The sequence below is a fragment of the Melospiza georgiana genome, chromosome 2 (assembly GCF_028018845.1).
Source record: "Melospiza georgiana isolate bMelGeo1 chromosome 2, bMelGeo1.pri, whole genome shotgun sequence".
Classification (NCBI taxonomy): domain Eukaryota; kingdom Metazoa; phylum Chordata; class Aves; order Passeriformes; family Passerellidae; genus Melospiza; species Melospiza georgiana.
In genome coordinates, this window is record NC_080431.1 from 80,564,612 (window position 1) to 80,587,287 (window position 22,676).

The 22,676-nt window shown below is 47.4% G+C and overlaps 1 protein-coding gene across 4 annotated transcripts; it reads left to right on the top strand.

The window, feature by feature from the left end:
* Positions 1-148: 148 nt before the first annotated feature.
* Positions 149-22,215, top strand: ZNF384 (zinc finger protein 384). 4 transcript variants are annotated; one of them, XM_058045245.1, is made up of 11 exons: positions 164-225; positions 557-605; positions 1,513-1,702; positions 4,353-4,419; positions 4,545-4,785; positions 5,122-5,443; positions 17,443-17,667; positions 18,312-18,494; positions 19,283-19,361; positions 20,191-20,349; positions 20,499-22,215. In XM_058045245.1, exons 3-11 carry the CDS (start codon positions 1,650-1,652, stop codon positions 20,772-20,774), a joined length of 1,605 nt encoding a protein of 534 aa, XP_057901228.1. In that variant the 5' UTR covers positions 164-225; positions 557-605; positions 1,513-1,649; the 3' UTR covers positions 20,775-22,215. The 4 variants fall into 4 exon arrangements, with proteins under 4 accessions (XP_057901230.1, XP_057901228.1, XP_057901229.1 ...); XM_058045247.1 differs by lacking the exon at positions 1,513-1,702 and having other exon boundaries at positions 149-169; positions 4,349-4,419; XM_058045246.1 differs by lacking the exon at positions 1,513-1,702 and having other exon boundaries at positions 4,349-4,419.
* Positions 22,216-22,676: the final 461 nt, after the last annotated feature.

Here is a 22,676-nt window from a genome sequence, read left to right on the forward strand (position 1 = left end):
TCGCCGGTGCCCCCGGCCCGGGCAGCCTCCCCCGGGCCGCGGCCGCCGCTCCGCCGCCCCGTTTTCAAGCGAAACCGCTGATGACGCCGTTCCGCTCCTCTCGGCGACCCGGAAGCGCCGAGGCGCGGCCCGCCCCCTGACCCGGAAGCTCCTCCCCGCTGTCTTTCCGGTGAGGAGGCCGCCGCCGCCGGAGCCGGGCCGGGGCCGCCGCTGGGGGGGAGCCCGGTAATGTGCGGGGCGGCGGGACCGCGGGCGGGGGGGCGGGCAGCGGGACTTCCGGGGCCGGGGCGATCTGGAAGCGGAAATGGAGGAGGGCGGGCTGTCTGTCTGTCTGTCCGCCCGCCCGTCTGTCCCGGCGTCGGCGGCTCCGCCACGGGGGAGCCGCGCTCCGGGCCGGCCCCGCCCTCGGCCGTCGCGGCGGGAGGCGCGTCCGGGCCCCACGGGGGGCGCCTGCCCCGCTATGGCCGGGGTGCCCCGGGCCGCGGGCCCCGCGGAGCGCCCGCCGCTGCCATGCGGGGCCCCGGGAGCCCCGGTAACCCGGGCGGTTTGTTTGCAGAGCCGGCCCTGGAAGGAGGAGAAATGCAAGAGGAGGGAGAGTGAGAGGGGTAAGGAGCTCCCGGAGCTGCGTGAGTGACCCCCGCCCCTCAGCCGGGGCTGCCGCGGGCCGGGAGGAGACGGGAGACGGGACGGGCCGCGGGTCCCGGAGCTGGGAACGGGAGGGCGCTTGGGCTGCAGGGAGCGGGAATGGGGATTGAGCGCCTGGAAGGAGCTGGGGCGCAGGGGATGCCGCTGCCAGGCACCTGTTCCAACTGAGGCTCGCCCGCTCGGGGTGGAGGCTGCACAAGTGTCGGGGAACGGCACCAAAGTTGTGTCTGTAGTCTGCGGGTTTGGGATCCAGGACTTTGCCCGGTACGTTTGGGATATTCCTGATGCGTGTTCAAATGCGCTTGTTCTAAAGATGTAACACAGTTTGAGCTTTCTGGTGCTTATAGTTACCAGGGAAGCATTTTTGCTTTTGTTGTAACAGCCTGTGTGGCTTCCAGCATCCTTAGTATTTTGCAGCAATTAAGCCTAAAAGCTCCTTGTCATTGAACAAAGATCTTGGGCGGACATAAAACAACAGTCTAAATTGTTCCCAAGCATTGCTCTCGGGGCCTTTTGTTGACTGCAAACTCCGTGCCGAATGGGAAATAAAAGCCAGGCATCTGGAGAATAAGGAAACCCGTGTTAAAAGTCAACCTGTGAACAAATACCTGCCCATCCAACCTTGGTTGTGCCTTCCAGAAACACAGCCTGTATCTCACCGTGTACTTGCACGTGCTTTTACCTGTCTGTTATGATTAAGGTGCTGGGCTGCCAAGAAGTATAAATGCAGCACGTTAAGTATGTGATTCTGTGAGATGCAAACTCCAGATCCCTTGTCCCTTGTGAGTTCTCTGGTGCACTCGGTTGTTTATTTGGTGTATGTACATTTGTGGTGTGTACACAGAAAGTGTTTTTGGTTTACATCAGGAGGGTACGTTGGCATCTGTCTGATACTAGACTGGTGAATAGGAAGAAGGTCCCATCTCTGGCGTGTTTGTGGAAGCTGGGATGATGAAGGCCCTGCAGTGGGAGCGTGCTGTGGTGCAGGGTTGAAGCTCCAGCCCATGTCTGGTAGTTATAGAGCAATTGGAAGGGTTACGAGCAGAGTTCTGGTAAAGTAAGTGTGAGCAGCGGCTCAGTGGGGGCTGCCAATAGGGGTGCATGTTTTCAAAATACCCTTTTAGCCTAAAAGTGGGGCAGGGGAGGGACAGCTCTGGGACTAGGCCAGTAGGTTGGTGGAGGAATCTTACCTTTGTTTTCTGCCTTTGGAAGACTGGCTTGCTAGTGAAATTGCATGAAAGCTTCAACTTTTACACCATTTCTCCTTCTCCTCCACATTCTTATAACTCCATCACACTTCAGCCTTTCAAGCCAGAAGTTTGAGGCCTGGTAGATAATGGGGTCAATTATTGAGATTTTTGGATGGGGAGGTGGATTCCAAGGGAGTCTAATGAAATCAGTGTAGCCATCCTTTGAAGGATCAGTACGAGCCGTGTTTGACTTGCACACGCTGTAAGCTGAGCAAACAAAAGTTAGATTCTCTCCGAAGTTCTGGTGCAAGACAAGATGGAGACAAGCAGCCACTGAGTGCCCTGGCCTCTGCTAGTCTGGATTTTGGAATCTGGAAATGGACTTGCCTTTTATTACTTGTTCTCTTTAAATAAGAAAGCTGTTGTGAGTTCTTTTTGCTTAAATTGGCATGTTTCTGTTTAACTCCTGAAGTTTGCAGTTGCATCCAAGGGAGTCTTGGACAACTACAAAGTTTCTCTGGAAAATGCATCTGATTATTATTATTATTATTATTATTATTATTATTATATTATGAGACTTTGTGGTTTTGGACAGTCAGGTTCACTTTGGTGGTTTTGATGTGGAAGCTAAGCAAATAACTGCTTATTTATTTTTAAAACAAAACAAAAACCAAGCAAAAAAACTCAAACTTGGAAATTCCAAACAAAATGCCACTCTTGATTCAGGTGGTGCTCAGTTGCCAAGGATGTGTTATCTCCTCATGTGTGCCCATCCTGTGGAAGAAAAAAGTCATGTAATTAAGCATTACATGCAAAGGGCTGTGCTGTGGGCAGTGTACTCAATAATTAATTTGGCTGAAAAGAAAGCAGAGGAAGGAAGGTAAGAGTGTTGCCCCATCAGCCTCTGATTGAATCACAGCAGTGCAAATCCAGAGTAATTCAGTCAGGCAGCGAGCAGTCTGACTGCATGCCACCAACGTAAGGTAAATAATTTATCCTTAAGTGTGTTTATTGGTTGATTTGCAGTGAGTGAGTGAGGCAGGAGTACTTGGCCTTGCTGTTGCATGAGCAATTCATAAAAACAAAATTATCGGTAATTTGGTTCATTTAAATACTGCTTCTCCACATAGAGGAAAATTATCTTTGCATTTTGGCTCATACACAGCAATTCCACATGTATTATTCCATCTTGATATACTTCTGTAATGTGTTTCATGCTACTGGGGGCATCCCTCTGAGCTGCCCTGAGGATTGAGATAGACCCTTCAGAAGCAATATTGTTCAATTATGAGACCACTGACAGACCATAACAGAAATATGAGCAGGACAGTTTGCAGGTAGCTGCATGAAAAACCTACAGTGGTTGTGCTCTCTGCCAAATGTATTCTGAGCATAGTTTTTACCTACCACTTTTGCCATATTTGTTTAGGAATAGATGTATCTGTTTTCAGAAAATATTGTTTTGTTAATTTCTTTAGGTTTTGAGTAGTCTTTTTGCAAGTGTAAAAAACTTTGTCCACTAATGGTATTACAAAAGGAATGTAAGGAAGAGAAAGGAAAGGGCTTCTTCAGTCAGGTGTTCCCAAAGAGATTATACCTCTGTGCTCAGGAGACTCTTTTGGTGTCTAACTCGTCCTCTGAATGCAGGGAGAGTTGAGATGGAGCAGTGGGCGCTTGGCTGGGGACAGATTCCTACAGAATGGAAAGATGGAAAGAAAATGGGCAATGGCGAGCCATGACATGATCTTGCTTGGAAATAGGGTATCTCAGGAGCAGGGGAATCAGGTTATTTTCCTACTACTTAGTCTCATTGGAGGAGAGCAGGAATATAGAATGATGCTTCTGTGTTGCTTTCAAGAGTGGGGCTGGTGTGGCAGCAGGAAGTTAGGAGCCCTGAGTTTGACTTCTTGGTCTGCTGTGGCTGTCTGTTATCTTGGGCAAGTCTGTTTCCCTCTCTCTGCCTGTCTTTCTTCCTGTGTAACATAATGCTAATGTCCCTTTGCTGCATCTGGGTCCTTAGTGTTGAGCTGGGGTGGAGGGACAGGCAAGGTCCAACATTTTCACTGCCTGTGGGGTCAGACTGTCTGTGATGGTGAAAAACAGTTTTCATCTGTATTTGCCTGCTTGCAGATGCACAGACTTCATTTATGCCATGTACTTGGGTGGATGATAATTGGGAAAATTCGGATCTTTTCTGGGTTTCTAGTCAGTCCTGTTTTTTGCATGGAGGACTACTGGGCAAGGGGCATTTCAGATGGACCCAAGCCCATGGGAATAACAGGCACCTTTTCCCCCTGAAAATAATTTTTTTATTTGGGCAGATAGCTCAAAAGGGGGGAGAAGTTGCTCAAGAAAGACAGGGGAGATTAAGGAACTGTCGCAGCATTAGACTGAGTCAGTTCCATGTTGGAATCTCTTTGAGTTTAATGGGTTTTTTGTGTGTGTCTGTGTGTCTGTCTTCCTTATGCTCCATTCCTCCTCCCTTCCCCCTTCTTCTCGCCCCCTGTGCCCAGCTAGGATGGAAGAATCTCATTTCAACTCCTCCCCGTACTTCTGGCCAGCAGTGCCCACCGTCTCGGGACAGGTGAGATCTCCCAGCCTGTTATGTTCAGGAGTTTATGAGGAGTGTTTCTGTTGCATTTCTCGCTCAGCCAAATGCTGGGCAAAGCTGTGCCAGGGTGTGCTAAGAGCTGTCCTCCCCCCGTTTAGATTGAGAACACCATGTTCATTAACAAGATGAAGGAGCAGCTATTGCCCACAGAGAAGGGCTGCAGCCTGGCTCCCCCCCACTACCCTGCCCTGCTGACAGTGCCCACCTCTGTGGCGCTGCCCACTGGGATCTCCATGGACTCGGACACCAAGCCGGAGCAGCTGACACCACACAGCCAAGCCCCCGTGACTCAGAACATCACCGTGGTACCAGTTCAGTCTGCTGGGCTCATGACAGCAGGTAGGGCACTCCAAAGGCTTTGGCAGCTACAGAGGGGACCGTGGCATGGGGAGACACGAGGTCCTGGAGAATCCTTACTGGACTGTAGATTATTCCTAGCCTTGCTGATGGTGTAGACTGCCTTGGTGTGGTTTCACTGTCAATCTCTAGGCACTCCATACACCCACCCTCTTTATGGAAGTTCAGCTTCCAGCAGTAGAGACTGGGAATGCTTTGGGAGGGGAAGCTACCCTTCTGTTTGTGTTGTAGACAAAAGTAGATGTTTCTGTGGGATAAGGAGGTTGGGCATAATTGGAGATGTAATAACTGACTTCCTGCACCTTCCTTTGTTTGCAGGTCCTGGTCTGGTGATAACCTCCCCGTCAGGTTCTCTGGTGACCACAGCCGCCTCTGCCCAGACCTTTCCCATCTCAGCTCCCATGATTGTCTCTGCGCTCCCCCCTGGCTCCCAGGCAGCCCTGCAGGTGGTGCCAGACCTGTCCAAGAAAGGGACAACCACCCTCGCCGAAGGTGCCGGGGCTGGGGGAGTCGCCCCCAAACCGCCCCGGGGCCGCAAGAAGAAACGATTGCAGGAGTCGGGGCTGCCAGAGATGAGCGACCCCTTTGTGCTGACAAACGAGGATGATGAGGACCAGCACAAGGATGGCAAGACATACAGGTGGGGAGTGGGCTTAAACCTTGGCTGTAACATTGCATGGGCATGGGAGTGTAACCCTTCAGAGGGTTACATGGGGAAGGAGAGATCTCTGCCTTGTACCTAGAGAGTGCCTGAGTAGAGAATCTTTGAGCTGCAGAAAGAGTTGGGTTTTCTTTCTGGTCAGGAATATTTACAGGCTGATAGGTTGAACCAAAACTGAGGATTTCCTTTCAGTGGACAGTCTTGATTTCCTGAATATATAGTTGTTAATGTTACTAGGTTAGTTAACAACCAGGATGTGAGGGTGGCTAAACTACATCCTTTGATGGCACAGCCAGCTGGTATGGCTGGTGTACTGCAGAGTGCAGTGCTGGCTGGTGCAGCTGGAGCACTGCTGGTGTATCTGAGAGCCCTGCTGTACCTGGGGGCTCCTCAGTTCCAGCTCCAGTCTCTGCAGTGTAAAGACTGCAAACTGGAGACACACAGAGCAGGAAGTGAACTGTGGTGGTAGTGTCTGCTCCTGTGTGTATTGTCCCATGTGATCTTCTATCTCAGCACTCCAAACAAAACAAGGGAAAAAATGTATTTCTGAATTACATATTAAGGGTGTTTCTGAGCCCTAAGTGTGTCAGATAAGAGGGAGGGGAGTTCTGAGCCCTGAGGTTGGGTTTCTGAGCTTGGAGGGATGTGGCTTGAGTTTACGAGTGATGGGGAGGGGAGAGATAAGGTAGGAGGGAATACTTGAACCAGAGGATAAGCAGTGTGGGTGTTTAGAAAAGGTGGGAACCAGACAGAGCAGAAAGTGGTAGGCAGTAAATGTGATGGTCTGTCTTAGGCAGGAAGCAGGAGCACTTTGGGGTGATTCAATGATAGGTGTTTCTGGTGGATGATTAGGATAAATAAGAGGCAAAGTAGTAGCCAAATTGAAACAGGAATAGGAGATGCTCCCTAGGTCTTCTCATTTGCCTATAATGTGCCCAGGATCCCATATCAAACAGTTTTCCATTTATCATCCTAGATGTTCTTTGTTTTGGTTCAGATTTAGTTATCTTTCTGGAATTAGGTTTTTGGAATATGGAGGCATCTACATAGAATCTGTGTGCCCACCCCAGGCATTTTTTCACTTTTAAGTATAGCTTTTTTTAATGTTTACATTTTTTTAATCAACACAGTTAAATGGGTACAAAAGCAGAGCTTGGATCAGCCTTTTTATCTTAGCCAATGTCCCGGTTTTTCCACTTTGAAAATATAATCAGCGTATGGTGAGGAAGGGTGGGAGTGTTTGGTAGCTTGCTATTTGTAATCCCACCATTTATTTTGGGCCATAGCCACAGATCCACACTACTCAAGCTGCTTACAGTCTGGGTTGCTAATTAGGTTGTTAAATATGTATTTACAGGGGACACAATTGGCAGTGAACACTAGAATTAAAGCTGAACCAGGGCTTTAATTATAGCTCCTTGTTTACTTGCAAGTTTGGAAAAAAATGCCCAAGACCAGGTGGAGTGACTCAGCAGAAACTTTATGAACACGCATAGTCTGCGTAACAGCTCATGAAAAGGCCTTTGCAGGGAAAAAACAGATGAGTATATATGTGGGAATATGTAATTTCTTAATGTTTAAGCTTTCTTTATGTTTAATCTGAGTGTGGTACCTTTTCCACCAGCTGCCACCCTAAGTAGGCCTTCCTCTGAGCAGTGCTTAGGTGTGAGAGAGCTAAATTGGAGACCCCCAATAGTGGTGCTTCAGGAGGGAGTACTTCTGCCCTCCTTGAGATCTGCTTCTTGGAGGATGCATCCCATGTGCAAGTTTGGAACTAAAAATGATTGTTGGAAAAATCAAGGAAAGCGCTATCTTCTCTTGGAACTGTGGGAGAGAAGAGCTTTGTGCAGCATAGTAAAATCATTTATAATATGCATATGAATAGACTCACAAGTTAAAACTTTGAGGAATGCTGGGATCCCTCTGTATTCTAGAGGATGATTTCAGTAGTTCCCGTCACTACAGTGTGCAGACATATGCTAGCTAAATTAAGACTGTGGGTGAGGTTCCTCTACTCCTGCTTCTTTCTCAGGCTGGAGGAGGAGTTGGTTTTGGCATTCATATGACTACATTTGTATGATTTCACTGATTCCCATGATGAGACACTGAGAATCGTGTACTCAGATTCCTGGAAGGAGTTGTTCTACATTGATCAGTGTGGTTTTTATTTTATTTTTGTTAATACCCAATTCCTAAAGCCTGGGATTATTTTGTCAAATTTAATTTTTTTTAAGCTTTGTTTTTTGAGTTCTGTGAGCTCTCTTGTCATGAGTGTCTTGGCAGGTGGCTAATATTTCTAATTCCTGACTCCTAGTGTGGTGATAAAGACACAGAGTAAGGCCTTGAATGAGGAGCACAGCCAGGCAGATGTGGGAGGTGCTGGAGCATAAACCTTGATACATGTACTGCAGCTCATCCCATTCTCTACTAAATGTAGAGATGCCCACTCCAGCAAATAGCAACTGTTTCACTGCTGTATCATCTCTAGAAGTGAATTAGTAGGCTGCTGTGAAAGTGGTGGAAGAAATCTCTATGACTAGGATTTTTTTTGTAAGAAAAGCTGTGAGACTGTTGCTAATGATGGCAATACTTGCAAATCTTCAGTGTCTGTCCTTAGGATTTGTCTGGCAGAGTCCTTGGTGCTTTGCATTGTGCTGCTGGAAGAATGCTTGCACCTGCAGGGGACAGCGTCTAACGCAGTCCTGTGAAGCATTTTCTTTCATGAGTAATGTCACTTCAGTCTTGTCTGGATTCATCGTCAGCTCTTTGTTAGCCTTCCCAACATCTTTGTAGAATTTACTTCTTCTTTGGAAAATGCAATCAGCGTCTTTCTAGAAAGATGCTGGCACTATGGAGCACATGGCTTCTTCCCAGTGCTTTAAAAGGTGCTGAGGTAAAGGCAGCAAACAGATCCTGGATACAGTAGGATTGTTTTTTAGTCCTGGTGTGGTGCCTGTACCTGTGCACTTTTAGAAGTCTGTGGTGTGATGTGATCAGTGGACAAGACTGATAAGGTGATTCAGCTGCTGTAGGCCAGATCATCAATTCTCTTTCTCTTGACAGTTCTCTAAGCAGTTTCTTTGTAAGAGGAAGAGAGCTCTGTATAGGCACTGCTAGGCTCTGGTACGAAGTAAAATCCAGGATGAATACCAGTTTATAGTCTGGAATGTTTTGCAGGCTGTGCTCTGGAGCCTTGGATGCCAGCAGAAAGGTTGTTGGCCTGAGAAGGGCCTCATGTCATAGTGTAATCAACAAGCTCTGTCTTCTCCACTTCTGGTTTTGGGTTTTCCTTACTTTCACTGGGGAACAGCAGGGAAGCTGGGAGACAATAAGCAGCTGAGGGACATAGGAAAATTCAGAGACGGTCCAAGGTGCAAAAGTGTACAGAATCCTTAGCGAACTGAGCTGCAGAAGGTGAGGAAGCTGGATGGAAACCCTCATTAGAGAGCAAATTATGTATACAAGGGGAACTGGTGGTTTGAATACAGCAGGTGGGTATCTTCTCAGACATGTCTTGTTTTAAGCCTGTTTGGATTTAGCATTACTGTTTAGTGAACTTCCCATAGTTTTGAATCAATTTGTCATGTGGTGGCTATGAGTTTAGTAAGTCACACGTGTCTGTGACAATATTGTTGAATTTGGCCATTTTTAAGCTTGGAAAAAATCTGTTAAGCATGCTCTGAGATGATTTATAGTTTGCAGGTGGAGATATGTGAAGGAAATATTCTCTTTGAGGCTTCTTGAGGCTTGAACCACTCCAGGCACTCAGCAGACAGTCCATCTCCACAGAGGAGACTTCTCTCAGTTTCTGTGTGAGGCTGGACTATATATCTACTCTTTCTGCAACTCTATGCATCTTCTAGAGCTGCACTGTAGGGCCAAACATGCTTTTCCTTCAGGCACAGCTGCTCCTCCTTCTGCTTCAGAAGGGGTCTCTAGTGCCCAGTGTGGACAATAATCTCCATCTCTGATGGACACAACAGCAAGGCGTGAGAAGACACTGCTTAGTTCAAACGTGGTAGGGATGAGAATGAGGTATGGGCAGGGACTGGAGCTGTTTGTGCTGAGGAGATCTGGAAACTCAGTAGAGATGGGAATCAAAAAGGAGGAGAGAAAAGACAAGAGCCTACAAACTAGGGAATGCAGCAGAGGATGTGATGGGGAGCCTCTATGCAAGGGAGAGAGCGGAGAGCTAGCACCAGAATAAGCTATAAGCAGCCAAGACTGAGGGGTGGAGGAAAGAACCAGACCTGCTAGGTTCTGGAAAATGAGATACCTAGAACTGGCAGAACAGAGAGGGACCAGAGTATGGGATGTGGACAGACATAGAAACATGAGCAAGAGGAGGTAAGTGTTAGGTAACTGAGGGGATGAAGTAGCAAAGTGCCCTTGCAGTAGAGGATCAAGAGGCTGGGGCATGTGGGTAAAGAGCTGGGGTCTGGGCCTTGCTGCAGGAGAGGGGATTGCTCTGGGCTGAAAGGCTAAGGGCAAAAGGGTAATTAAGTTTGAAGTGTCAGGCAGAAAGGTTGACCACATTCCCTCCAAAGCCTAGAAATACTAAACCCAGTGTTTCTAAATTTTGCCATGGCTTTGATGTCAGCATAAGAATGTGACCTCCTCTGGCAAAGAACCTCATCTCCCTCTTAGGCTAGAAAAAGGTGAGAAAGTATTGTTACTGTCATTTATCATCTTAGCTGCAGTGGCAGAGGTGTGTGCAGTGGATTTTAAGATTGCTGATGACCACCGTGGGTGTCAGTGTGATGCCACATGTTGGAATTTCTGTTTGCTTTTTTTAACAAGTGGTTCCGTGAGCAGCGGAACTAATGATGCCTGGTTTCCAGCGGCTCTCTCCTGTGTGGATTCTCTGATGTCTAATCAAGGGTGAGCTTATTAGCCTTTCCCTCAGCAGAGGACTCCAAGAGAGTCTCTCTTCTTTCCTCAGCTGCACATTTTTGAGACTTGTCTTGATTTTTAAGATCCTTACCCCTTTTCCAGATTGGCTGGCATTGTCTTATGGTCTCAGAGCTCCAAGGAATACTGTTACATATGCACATGCAGTTTGTACACATAATCCTTGCTTTGTACATAAATGTAGTGTTTGGAGCTTAGAAAATGACAATTTGACTGGCCACATGCCTGAGAGTATAATGAGGTAAAACTTTGTGTTATGGTAAGTTCTCTCCCTTCTGCTGAGATGTAACTGTGAGTTTGTGCATGCATGTGCTTTCCCTTGGCAGCTCCTCATAGTGCCAAACAGAAGGGATTGACAAGAGAAGTTCTGCAGTCACAAATTCTAATTTTGGCATGTTACTTGTCAATGGAATGAATGTGTGCAAGGAAATGAGGAGAACAGTCACAGTTTCAGCTTGGGAGAGAGGGAACTTTAAAACTGTATTTTGTGCCTCTTGTCTGATTACACCTTAATTTGGCCCTGCTGAGTCAAGGCACTTTGATAGCATCCTTGATTAGTTATAGGTGCATGATAGCCTGTCAGAGACCTGCATGTTTGCTCAACCTGAAAGGAATATTCTGTGAAAAGAAAATAAAATGCATTGACATGGGATTGTGGAATTGAGGGGGATGATCTGGGGAAGGCATTTGCTAGTATGAAGAACTGTTGATTACATTTGCCTCTACCACAGATTGCTGTGGTATCCTACAGCCCTACAGATAATCTTGCCTTGAAGTGTGTGCAAGTACGAGTTAGGTTGAATCTTCAGTGGATTTGCATTTGTCTTAGGCTACAAATGACCATAGAGAGTTACCCCGAAATAATTAACATTCAGGGTTCCCAAAACCATAATCTCAAGTATCATTGAACACTCCTCTGTTACAGGTCAGACCCTGTTCTGCTTTGCAGAAGTGTTGCAGCTCATAGGAGTAGCACAGAAATTTATAGGAGCAGTGATATGAATGTATGTAATAGGAATTTTCCTTTAAAGGAAAAAAAAGAGGTCACAGATTTCAGTTTGGCTGCTTGGAATTAGTGGGTACGTCTCTCTTACTGTGTTTCACTGGGTCTTTTGTGATTCCCTTCCCCTACAAAACATAAACCAGGGACATTGTGGAGGTAGATGAGTGCTTATGGAGCACTGATATTTCTGTGGTGGGTACAGGAGATGAGTGATCTGCTTCATGAGGTTGGAATTGCATGTTGGAGTTGGACGAGGCTTAAGGCTGTCCAGAGTGGTGATACAAAAAGCCGAGTGCTTGCTTGTTAAGTGTTTGTCTGTGCAACATAATAAGAGTGCAGTTCTGTGGAAACAGTCAATAAAGCTGTATCAGAAGGCACCTGCATTGCAGAGCCAAATTACGGTGACATGGATGACCTTAATCCTGATGTTTCCAAATTTCCCAGTGCTTTCTAATGGGCCTTTTGTATTCTTTTAATTTTAGCTCTTGCATGTTATCACTATAGTGGGAAGCACATTATTGTGTTTTATTGTTTTGTTGGTCTTTTATGCTAATGGTGACTGATTTCAAAAATTGGTGGACAGTGTCTTAGGCCTGATGTTCAATGATTTGGAGGTCAACAGAAAGTCATGGCTGATAACCTAAAGATAAAAGCAATGCTGGTGGGTAGCTGTAAAGAAGTGGGATATTTATCTGGCTGCTAATTGTTCAGACAAAATATATTTTAATACAGTCCCATGGAAGACTTAGCCTTTTGGGACAGCATGTTGTCTCCAGCAGCCAGGGACTGAGGTCCAGATGTTGGGACACAATGGCAAACATTATCAGACAGAAGTGTTTTGTTGGACTATTGAATGTCTCTGGCCTAAAGATAAGGAATATGGAGGAGCAGTATCCTGGAAAGCAATGACTGTGAAAAAGACTTTCAGGAATTAAGTGACATCATGAAAGCTCCCAGTGCAAGACTGCAACAGAAAAGGCTTAAGGTGCAGCTGTTGAAAGCATAGATGATTGAGTCATTAAAAGAACACAGGGAATTTGTGAAGTATGCTGAAATACCACAAAATTCTGGGTCAGGTATTTCTAGGGTCATTTGGAAAAATGGGCAAAATGCAGGAATGCCCTCGAATATGGGAACTGGGAAAGTGCCATATGATGAGAGCATTTTGAACTGCTCTTTGCCTTGCCAGTATATGAGAGTATGCTTTTCTGCAACCTTACCGAGCCACCAGGTGACAGAAGGACTGTGGAAGTAAGTTGACCAAGATCTCTGAGCATAGCTGATAGATTTGTTGCACACTCCAGTAGTGTAAACTGTTCAGTGGAAGCACAGTGTTGGCTTTGGAATAGGAGCTGATGCTGGGTGTGCCGGTGTGGAAGCAGAGATACAATTCCTGTGCCTTCATTTGGCATCTTTGTACTCACTGGCTTTATTTGGGTGTTGCCCAAGTGTACCTGTGTATCTTGGATGTTAGTTTTGTCTCCTTTCCCCTCCTCTTACAAAATATTAACAAGAAAGTTTTTAACTTCAGCTTAAAAAATGGGGGAATGTGAGGGTCAAGCATTTATCATGAACTGTGCATCCATTATTATGCTATGCTTGCATTAGTTACTTCATTAACTCTGCATTGCAAAGGCAGGACATTTCCTTCCTTTTTAAATGAACTGCTGACTCTGACAGCCTAAACTTATCATCTAGTCTAACTTCAGACTTTCCTGGTTTGAGTTTTAGTTTTACTGATGGTCTAACTTGTATGTGTAGCCTAACAGAAGGAGCAAGGACTCAATTAACTTGTAAGACTACTCTCGGTAGATACTAGGAATTCGAATTCTCAGAATAAAAGAGAATTAAAAGCTTATATAGTTTTCACAACTATATAACATATAAAGCTTACATAGCTTTCACAACTGTGATACTGATTAATTAAGCACTTGATTGAAAAAGGCTGTTAATCCATGTTGGGCAAATTTTACTATGAGCTGGTATTTCAGATGACATTTTATCTCCTAACAGCATCTGATGAATGAGGCGGAACATTCCATGAAAAGTGGAAAAAAAAATACAGCACTGTGTGCCACAGAGTTGTAGTCTAGTTGCTATAGGCATCATTTTCTTTATGACTCATTGTGATGACTTTCATATGGGAGTAGAATTAGAATTGTACATCCACCTTTTGCTGGCATTTCATGATTTTTGAGTGTCTTTGTCTAACATGAACATTTTTTTGAATGTCTTTATTTCCTATAAAAAGAAAGCATTGTAAACATTGGAAGGGGTTACTTTTGATCTCTGGCATATGGCTGAGTGCTAATTTAACTGTTGATATGAACCTCTGTTTTATTAAGGATATTTTCTCCGAGGCTGTCTGAATTTGCAGAGCCATAACAAGGAGCTGCAGGGGATGTTGTGTCACACCATCAATGGGAATGCTGCAGTCATTTCTGTTTCTTGCTGTCAGAAAGAATGCAGCCAAAGGAGGGGTAGTTTAAAAGCACAGTGGGGAGACTATTAAAAATGGATATTAAACAGAGGGGGGGTAGAAATCAATTATTTCATATAGTGTTTCATTCATGCTTACTAAGGAGCGCTCCCTATTTTCCTCTCCCCGGCCAGAATTTCACTGAAGTAGAACACTGAAATGCTGCTAGTGTCAGATGGGATATTCTCATTATCCATATAGATTTAACATTTTTTTTTAATCCATATTTGCCCACTAGAGGGCTGATTGCATCTTCCCCTTTAATATTTGATGTTGTCTGAAGCAGAATGCAAAGCCCTTAATTAAATGGATCATTTGTTCCCGTGAAAAAGCCTGATACCACACAATATAAAATTCTGAAATGCAGCTTTCTGCTATATTCCAGGGCTTTTTTTAACTCATAAGGCTCATGAATTTGTTAATGCTGCATAACATTCTTGCTCTCTCAGGGTTGATGCTAATTAGATGATTAGAAAATGAGTTCTTGCAATATTTTAATTCTAAATGTTGTTTGAAAAACAATATCAGAATGTCTATAGCTGCTAAATTCAGACAACAGAGGTTGTTTGTTTGAGGGTTCTGTTTTGATTTTGGGGGTTTGGGGGAGGTTAGGGTTTTGGGGGGTTCTGTTATTGTTGTTGAGGCCTAATAATCAGATTTATCATTGTCATGCAAGTGCCAGTGATGTTTTGAAAACTTCTTTATAATTTTATTTTGAAAATAGAAAAGGACATGCAGTCTGTTTCTCTTCAATAAAGTTTATTTTAGAGAATTTCTGACCTGAAGGCTGATACCTGGCAAAGCAAATAAGTAAAGGAAAGGGTGCACAGGAGTTATGGAAGATAAAGTTGATGGCTTTATGGTACTATAGATTTAATGCATGGGACTGCTTGGACTTCATGGCACGGTAAAGTTCATTAATTTTTCAGAACAGAATAGACTATTTAAAATATAGAGTCCTGTGTACAGCACAGAAGAGATTAGTGCCCAGCATTCTCTTTAAACTAGAGCAAAACCCTTAGAAGGGTATTTCTCTTAGAAAGGTACCCGGGTTCTCAGAATGCTGATTGTAGGGGCCAAGTGATTGCGACCATATTGTAGCCCCAAGCCTTGTTCCAAAGATACATTATTCTTGTGGTTGGAAAAGTTTCCTCTTTTTTCCACTTTTGGTGTCAGTTGTTGTTCCTCGTTATGTCTTACTTGTTCATAAAATAAACCCCTAGTAATTGATATTTTTCTCCCTTCATAGATTTATTTGGCTGTTGACCAGGTTATCTTTTAAGCTTTACTCCAAACCTAGATCAACTGGAGTCAGTGAATCTTTCCTGCAAAGCCAATTTTCCACGTGCCATCACTCTTTTAAGTTTGCTGAGCCCGTGTGAGTTTTTCAGTAATGGCTGAGGACATTGACTACAGAATTAGACATGCTGTTGGCAAGAACAGTCGCTCCCCTCCTGTATACAGAAAGGATACCTGCTATTCCCCTTTGTTTTGGTGAGCCGTATTAGCACAGCATCACACTGGGAGCTTGTTCTCAATTGAATGGTTCCTTATCAGAGGGCCAGTGCTGTGGAACGGGGTTCAATTGAGAGTAATGGAAGTCAGCATCTGCTGAGAAGGAGCTTGCTAAAAGTCAAGCTTGGGATTATGCTGTAATTGCTTGCAGTAGCAGGGAGCTGGACTTGGTGGCTCAAAGGTATTTTTCAGTTCAGTGTTCACCTCAGTTATTCCTAACGTTGGTGCTTTCAAGGACACAGTCCTCATCATGTAAGTATAACTTGATTACTGCAGAATACATATGCCCTATTCAGGTCTAGCATTCCAGGAAGTCTGGAACAAACTGTGTGACTTGAGATAGTTTGGTTTACAAACCAAGAGCTACTTTTTTAAAAAAAGGTGATGCTGATGTACCTTTTTACTCCTTATATCTTTAATTGATGTAGGGATAAACAGTCAAATTGCTTCTGTTTGTTGATTCCAGCAGGGATTGGGGTGTGTGTGTGTGTGTATTGAGGAGGGATTTATGTAAGGATGTACTTAGTTTGCATGTTCTGTTAGGGCTCGCAATTAAAATGGATTAAGAGAAAGATGAAGGTAGGACATGTGGGAACGACTGTTAGAGATGATAATGAATGTAGAAGAGCAAAGGTGGAGAGGAGGGAAATGTTATGACAGGTGTGTGTTAGAGTGCTTGCTAGGGAGGCATGGCTTCCAGCTAAATGGCTGGGAATCAAGCTGTGGCTCGGAAGGGCCTGTGGAAGTGAAGGTAGGTGCTGGATAAACACTGCTTACATGACATACGCTAATCAGACTGCACACATCATAAAGCTTCTGGCTCCAACAGAGTCACAACAGTAGATGTAATGAAGTATCCTCCTGAGAGGAGATGGATATGGGGAAGAGCAGGATCACCTCTGTGGCTTGTAATACCTGCAGAGACTTTTGTTGCTGAGCAGTTTTGTAAACACTATAAAACTCAAGAAATTCCCAGACAAAACCACTGTGAACGCTGAATTCATGTTAACCAGCCTTCCTCTGGCTGGCATCTCTTCTCTCAAATGTGACCCTGGAAGTTGCATGTGGAGATTCTATGTTGTCTTTAATGTAAATGAAAAACCTAAATTCAGATAAACCTTTACTCTGCCCCTTGTTTGACACACACGGGGGGTGGGGAAGAAATGGAAGAAAGAACTTGGATGCAGCTTCTATCTCTCTGTCAAATTAACAAACCACGAAAGCTTTTACCATCTTGAACTGTAAAACAGTACGAGCTTCTCTTAACAGCCTGGTGTCGTAGTGGAGGAACAGTTTTTAACAGCAGCATCCGTAGCAGAGCGATGCCAACTGCTTCTTCTTGTTCAGAGAGTCTGTGTTCACAAATACATTTCTGATCATTATGGGAACAGATGGATCCAAACGCCCAGACAAAACATTTTGCATCACATCAGTAAGACTGAAATGATGAAAGCCCACTAGACCAATGAAATACCACATTTGATATCCAGAGTATCTTTGTGAGACCCACTAGGAAAGCAGCACTGCTGTTATTCTCAGCATTTTGTATCCTAAATATTTGAGTGTCTTCTCCAGAAATGGGGGCAGAGTTAAGTGGATTTGGCCATTTCTGCTCTCACAGACTTCACAGTACATGGAATTAACTTCTAATACAAACTGTAACCTGGGATTTCCAGGTTTTCCAAGTTTTTTTTTACTGAAATAAATCATAGATTAACAAAGTGGTGGTTTTGTCTGGGAATTGTTCCTATCCCCTTAAGATTGCCATTGGAAAATTTTCAGAGTGCTGCCCAGCCTCTCTTGCAAGCCAGTTGGTTTCTTCCAACACCTTCACTTGTCTGGCTGTGAAGTATTTGTTTGTTCTCTTACACCAATTCCCAGCTTAAATTTGTTCCCCTGGGACTGAACTACTCACAGTCAAGCAGTGTCCCGGGAGAAACCTCCCCAGTACCTTATAGTGGGAATACGCCCCTTCTTCACTCAGTGTGGAGGATCCCATCCAGTTAGAGTTGATCCATATTGGGGCTTACCCCCATGTGACCCTGTCTCTTCCCCTCGCCCCGGTCCCAGGTGCCGGATGTGTTCGCTGACCTTCTACTCCAAGTCGGAGATGCAGATCCACTCCAAGTCCCATACGGAGACAAAGCCACACAAGTGTCCTCACTGCTCCAAGAGCTTCGCCAACAGCTCCTACCTGGCCCAGCACATTCGTATCCACTCAGGGGCCAAGCCCTACACGTGCAGCTACTGCCAGAAGGCCTTCCGCCAGCTCTCCCACCTGCAGCAGCACACACGGTAAGGGCCGGAGGAGGCTGGGGCCCTCTGCACTGCATGTTGCCGTCATCCCAGCATGCTGTGAGCACCTCCGTGGGCGGCTGCCTGGGCAGACCTGGCTGGTCGTGGCAGGCTGCTCAGGGCGTACGCGCGGCAGAGCGGCGGTGGCGGTACCGGACACGCGAGCCTGGTGCCCGGCTGTGAGGGGCTGGATGTGCTCAGGTTAGCGCTGCTCCGCCGGAGAGGCGCCGGCAGCGGAGTGACGCTTTCTGACAGGAGCCAGGGCTGGTTGTGCCGGTGTGAGAGTAGAACGGGCATAGGAGAACTGTTCCCTGTCGCCCCAGCGTAGTTGTGCCAAACATCTCAAGTCCAGGCTTGCAGCCCCCCCTGCTGTTTCAGCCACAGGCTTCCCACACACAGCTCTGCCAATGCCCCTCAGTCCAAGCTCTATAGTTGCTCTCTCTGGATCCTCCCCCGGTGCAGACAGACCATGGTCCCTTGAATCCAAGGGGAGCACAGTTTGAGACCAAGAGAGCTCATGTTCGGAGTTCCTTCACGTAGCAGATAGCGTGGTGCTGTCCCACCCCCTTTGTGCCCTCATTCCATCAGCACTAGCCAGATGGCGGTCATGTCCAACTGCTGCTGCTCCTCCTCCTCTTCGGCAGGATCCACTCCAAGCTCCACACGGCGATTGTCAAGCCGCACAAGTGTCCTCACTGCTCCAAGAGCTTCGCCAACACATCCTACCTGGCCCAGCACCTCCGCATCCACTCGGGGGCCAAGCCCTACACCTGCCGCTACTGCCAGAAGGCCTTCCGCCAGCTCTCCCACCTGCAGCAGCACACACGGTAAGGGCCAGAGGAGGCTGGGGGCCTGGCCCTGGTCCCCCCGCGCTGCCGGCATGCACCTCTGGAGCACGCGCGCCAAGCATGCGGGGGGCGGGCGGGGAATGCGGCCGGCTGCACCCCAGAAGGAGGTGAGCCACCTGAGTGGACGGAGTGGAGGCTGCGCAGGAGACACTGACCACGGCAGGGCTGAGGTGGGCACGTGCTGTCCCTGGGGATCCTTGGTCTTGCACCGCGGGCGGCACAGAGAGAGCGATAGAGAGAGAGGCATTGGCTGTAGGGGATCCCGGCCTGGCACCACGGGGGTTGGACTGAGTGTGTGGAAGCTGCTCCTGGCATTGCAGGGGGACAGGGACAGGTTAACACTGTAGGTAAACTCAGCCTGTTACTTAAAAGGAAAAGTGTTGGTTTGTCTATCCTGGAGGGAACAGAGCTGTTTTCTTGGTACTCTGGAAGCAAGAGAACAGATTTCTCTTGGTCATTTAGGACTCCTGAGTTTGGAACAGGGAGCCTGGACCTCCAGACCCCTTCCCAATACATTTTTAGGTAGCTCACATGCTGAGCTGTCCAGGCGTTCCTAAGCTCTTGCTCCCCAATCCTTGTCACTCTGAAATCTGCTTTACTGCCTGTCTTCAACTTCTAACTGGACGTGGGAGCTGTGCAGAGCTCTCCTTGTCCAGCTATAACAGCATCTGGAGGCAACATCATCCCCTTCACACAGCAGCAGGCCCTGGCAGTCTGCCCTGTCTGCCTGCTCACTGCCTCCCATTTGTGCTCTTCCTCCTCAACAGTATCCACACCGGGGACCGACCCTACAAATGTGCTCACCCTGGGTGTGAAAAGGCTTTCACCCAGCTTTCCAACTTGCAGGTAAGGGGCTGGGTGTGTCCTGCTCCTCAGCAGGGGTTGGCACGGGTTCCAGTGGTTGAGGAGGTGGAGGAAGTGGGGCAGCTGGGAGGAGAGTAAAAGAACGCAGAAAGCTATTGAAGCCCTGGGCAGGGAAGAAATTCCTGACTTGTGGCACTACTGGCCCGAAGGCGCATAAACGGTCACATCCTGTAAAATTGACTTGAAAGTGATGAGACCTTAGTGAAGTTCCTCCCATCTGTTTTGCAGTTTTCTAACTTAGCTGGGGTGAGACTTTTGTGAAATGTTACACCCAATAAAGTCTGGGTATCTGGGTGGGTTTTTTGTTTGTTTTACAATGAAATGGAGGGCATAAGGGTGGGGATATAGGAAGCAGAGGTGGTGTGTCCTGTTGCAGTACCCTGGAGGAGGGGGACTGTAGAGTGTGCCAAAGAGCAAAGAGCTGTAAACACCTGCAAGCAGTTAAAGCAGATCCTGCCCTGAAGGTAATAAATGCAGGGAGCAGATGTATAGAGGGACAGCAAAGGAGAGACCAGGAAAAGACTGAGAGTTGCATGGAAACTGGGAAGATGGGGGTTGTGGAGCATTAAGAGTCTCTGCTCTTCAAATGCCTAGTATGCATGAGGGGGAAGGGCGTGTGTGGGGAGGGTGTGGTGGGCTGGAGGGAGAAGTTCTGTCCCTATGCTAGGAGCCAGGTTTACCTTCCTGAGCAGCCAGGAGCTTGGGGCCTGGCTGTAAGGGGGTGTTTGAGGTGAAGCCATCCCCAGTACTAATACTTGCTTCCTTCCTCACGCTTGCTTTCTCTTTCCTGCCTGCTGCTGCCACCCGCCAGTCCCACAGACGGCAGCACAACAAAGACAAACCTTTCAAGTGCCACAACTGCCACCGTGCGTACACGGATGCTGCCTCGCTGGAGGTGCACCTGGCCACACACACGGTGAAACACGCCAAGGTCTACACCTGCTCCATCTGCAGCCGGGCCTACACCTCGGTGAGTGTACACAAGTGCTCAGCTTCCCAGGGAGCAGCTTCTGTAGATCCAATGGGAGCAGTCCCCGAGTTGCCATGTCCCTCCCTATTGGCTTTGGCTCTTGTGAGCATCGTTCCCTCCTCTCTCTGACGCGCTCCCTCCCGTTGCAGGAGACGTACCTGATGAAGCACATGCGGAAACACAACATCCCTGACCCACAGCAGCAGGTGGTTCAGGCACAAGCCCAGGCCTCGCAGCAGCAGCAGCACTTCCAGCCGCAGGGCGGGGGGGCAGCAGGGGGCCCTTCTGGAGACACTAACCAACCCAACCCTCCCCCCCAGTGCTCCTTTGACCTGACTCCTTACAAGACTTCAGAGCATCACAAGGACATCTGCCTCACTGTCAGCACCAGCGCCATCCAAGTGGAGCACCTCTCCAGCTCCTAGAGAGACCTCAGCCCAGGGAGCAGAACGCCTCTTGTGCATAGCCTGTGCCAGGGGCACCGCTTGTGCAGCGGCCCTCCTCGTGCAACAGTTTCCGGCCTCTCCTCCTGCAGCAGCCTCTCCTGGCTGTGTAACCCTGTTCATGGCAGCCCCTTGCACAACAGCCTGTCTCAAGGGGGTGCTCCTTCTGTGCAACAGCCTGCCTGGTAGGAGGATGCTTCCTTGTGCAAGAGCCCCTTTCCTGTGCTGGGATCACTTCCTCATGCAAGAGCCCCTCCTTTGAAACCCAAAGAAAGGCCCCTGTTTTGCCTTCTCTCTCACTGTAGGATGCGTCCGAAGCGGGGTTGCGTGTTGTGACACGCGTGGTGGATGGGATGGAGAGACGGCCCTTGTATACGCGGGGGCTTGGACACGTGTTTTTAGCAGGCCACAGAAGAATGTGGCAGGGTTCACAGCTGGATGGGGTTCTTTGAGGATTGCCTTGAGTGTCTAAGAGAGAAATATCTATTCCTGTCCCTCCTGCTTGTGAAAGGGAGGAGGGGTCGCTTGTCCTGCCCCAAGGACTGGATGGGAGAAACCTTCTCCCGAGTGGAAGGTGAGACCAGTGGAGGGGGGAGAGTTGAGGCATGTTCTCTGGGATGGACAGGTGCCTACACTGCCTAAGGGCTGTGGAGTATTGCATTCTTTCTCCTCCCCTAGTGGAGAGCAGTAGAGAGGAGTCTGTCTGAACTGGCTGCTGCCTCTCTCTCACAGCTGTCTGAGCAGCACAATGGCCCCATAGGAATGTGGGTTCCTGCTCATTGCCCTTCCTGCCTGTTGTGGATGATATCCTAGCAGCTTGTACTCCTCCTCCTCTCCCTCCTGCTTTTCCCCTCCTCAGAAAAGCCTACAGGCATCAACAACAAACCAAAAAGCAACTGGAGGGAGGGTAAGAGACTGCCAAAATAATCATCACCCTTCTCTCTACTCCCTTTCCTGAAAGGCGGAATGACAGCAGTTCTGACACTCACATACCTGTCCTGCCCCCAGTTTCCCAAAGGGAAAGAGGAGGAGGAGGAGGAGGAAGAGACCAGTCTTTTCAAGGGGCTGGCAGGAAGCAGGGAAAGGCTAGCTTCTCCTGCTCATCTCTTGCCAGAGTGCTCTCCCAGGCTCCCTCTTGCCAAGACGGGCTGGACTCACATGGCAGTGGTGGCCTCTTCTGGACCCTGGTCATGGGAGAGAATCCCCAAAAGGTGGACAGTGGAGAGAAGGGGATGAAGATCCCCACAGAGAGACCAATCTAATGAGAAGGGGGAGCCAACAAGAATAAACTGAAGGCCCCTTGAATTTATATATATATATATATAAATATCTATTCCCACCCCTGGCCCGCTCTGTCCTTGCTGTAACTGTTTCTATCTCTGTGTTTATAAAACGCATTATCCTGGCGAATTTTTATTTTCAATCTTCGTTTGTTTTTCCCTTTCTCTTCGTCTTCAATTCTCCTTCCTCTTTTTTTTTTTTTTAATTGGTCCACATGACTGCTAGTCTTGTGTGTTACTTATTAGTTTCTTTGGATCATGGAGGCTGACTTGGAAGAGAATGAGAAGGCAAGGGAAAAAGCATGTGTTGTTGGGTTTTAAAATCAGTCACCCACCCAAAGCCTATAGAATCCCAGACTTCTGTATGAACAACCAATAGGGGCATCTATTTTATTTTTTTTAACCACCCTGTATAGAAATAAATTGGTGTAAAAGGCTGCTTGAAGGTGCTGCTGCGAGCAGCCTGCCCCTGTGACGTGTGTTCCTTCCCCCTGCAGCCGAGCCCTGCAGGAGCCTCTGGCTGCCCTGGCTCTGGAGGGGCCGCGTGGGCAGGCACAAAGGAGCACATCCCTGCCTTTGGCACTTTGCGCTTTGCACAAGGACA

Excerpts from the sequence above, each read along its gene's own strand:
- ZNF384 (XM_058045245.1), top strand. The coding sequence starts at position 1,650 with ATGTCTGGTAGTTATAGAGCAATTGGAAGGGTTACGAGCAGAGTTCTG. Across the intron at positions 4,786-5,121 it reads TGCTGGGCTCATGACAGCAG|GTCCTGGTCTGGTGATAACC; the intron begins GTAGGGCACTCC and ends CTTTGTTTGCAG. Across the intron at positions 19,362-20,190 it reads CCCAGCTTTCCAACTTGCAG|TCCCACAGACGGCAGCACAA; the intron begins GTAAGGGGCTGG and ends GCCACCCGCCAG.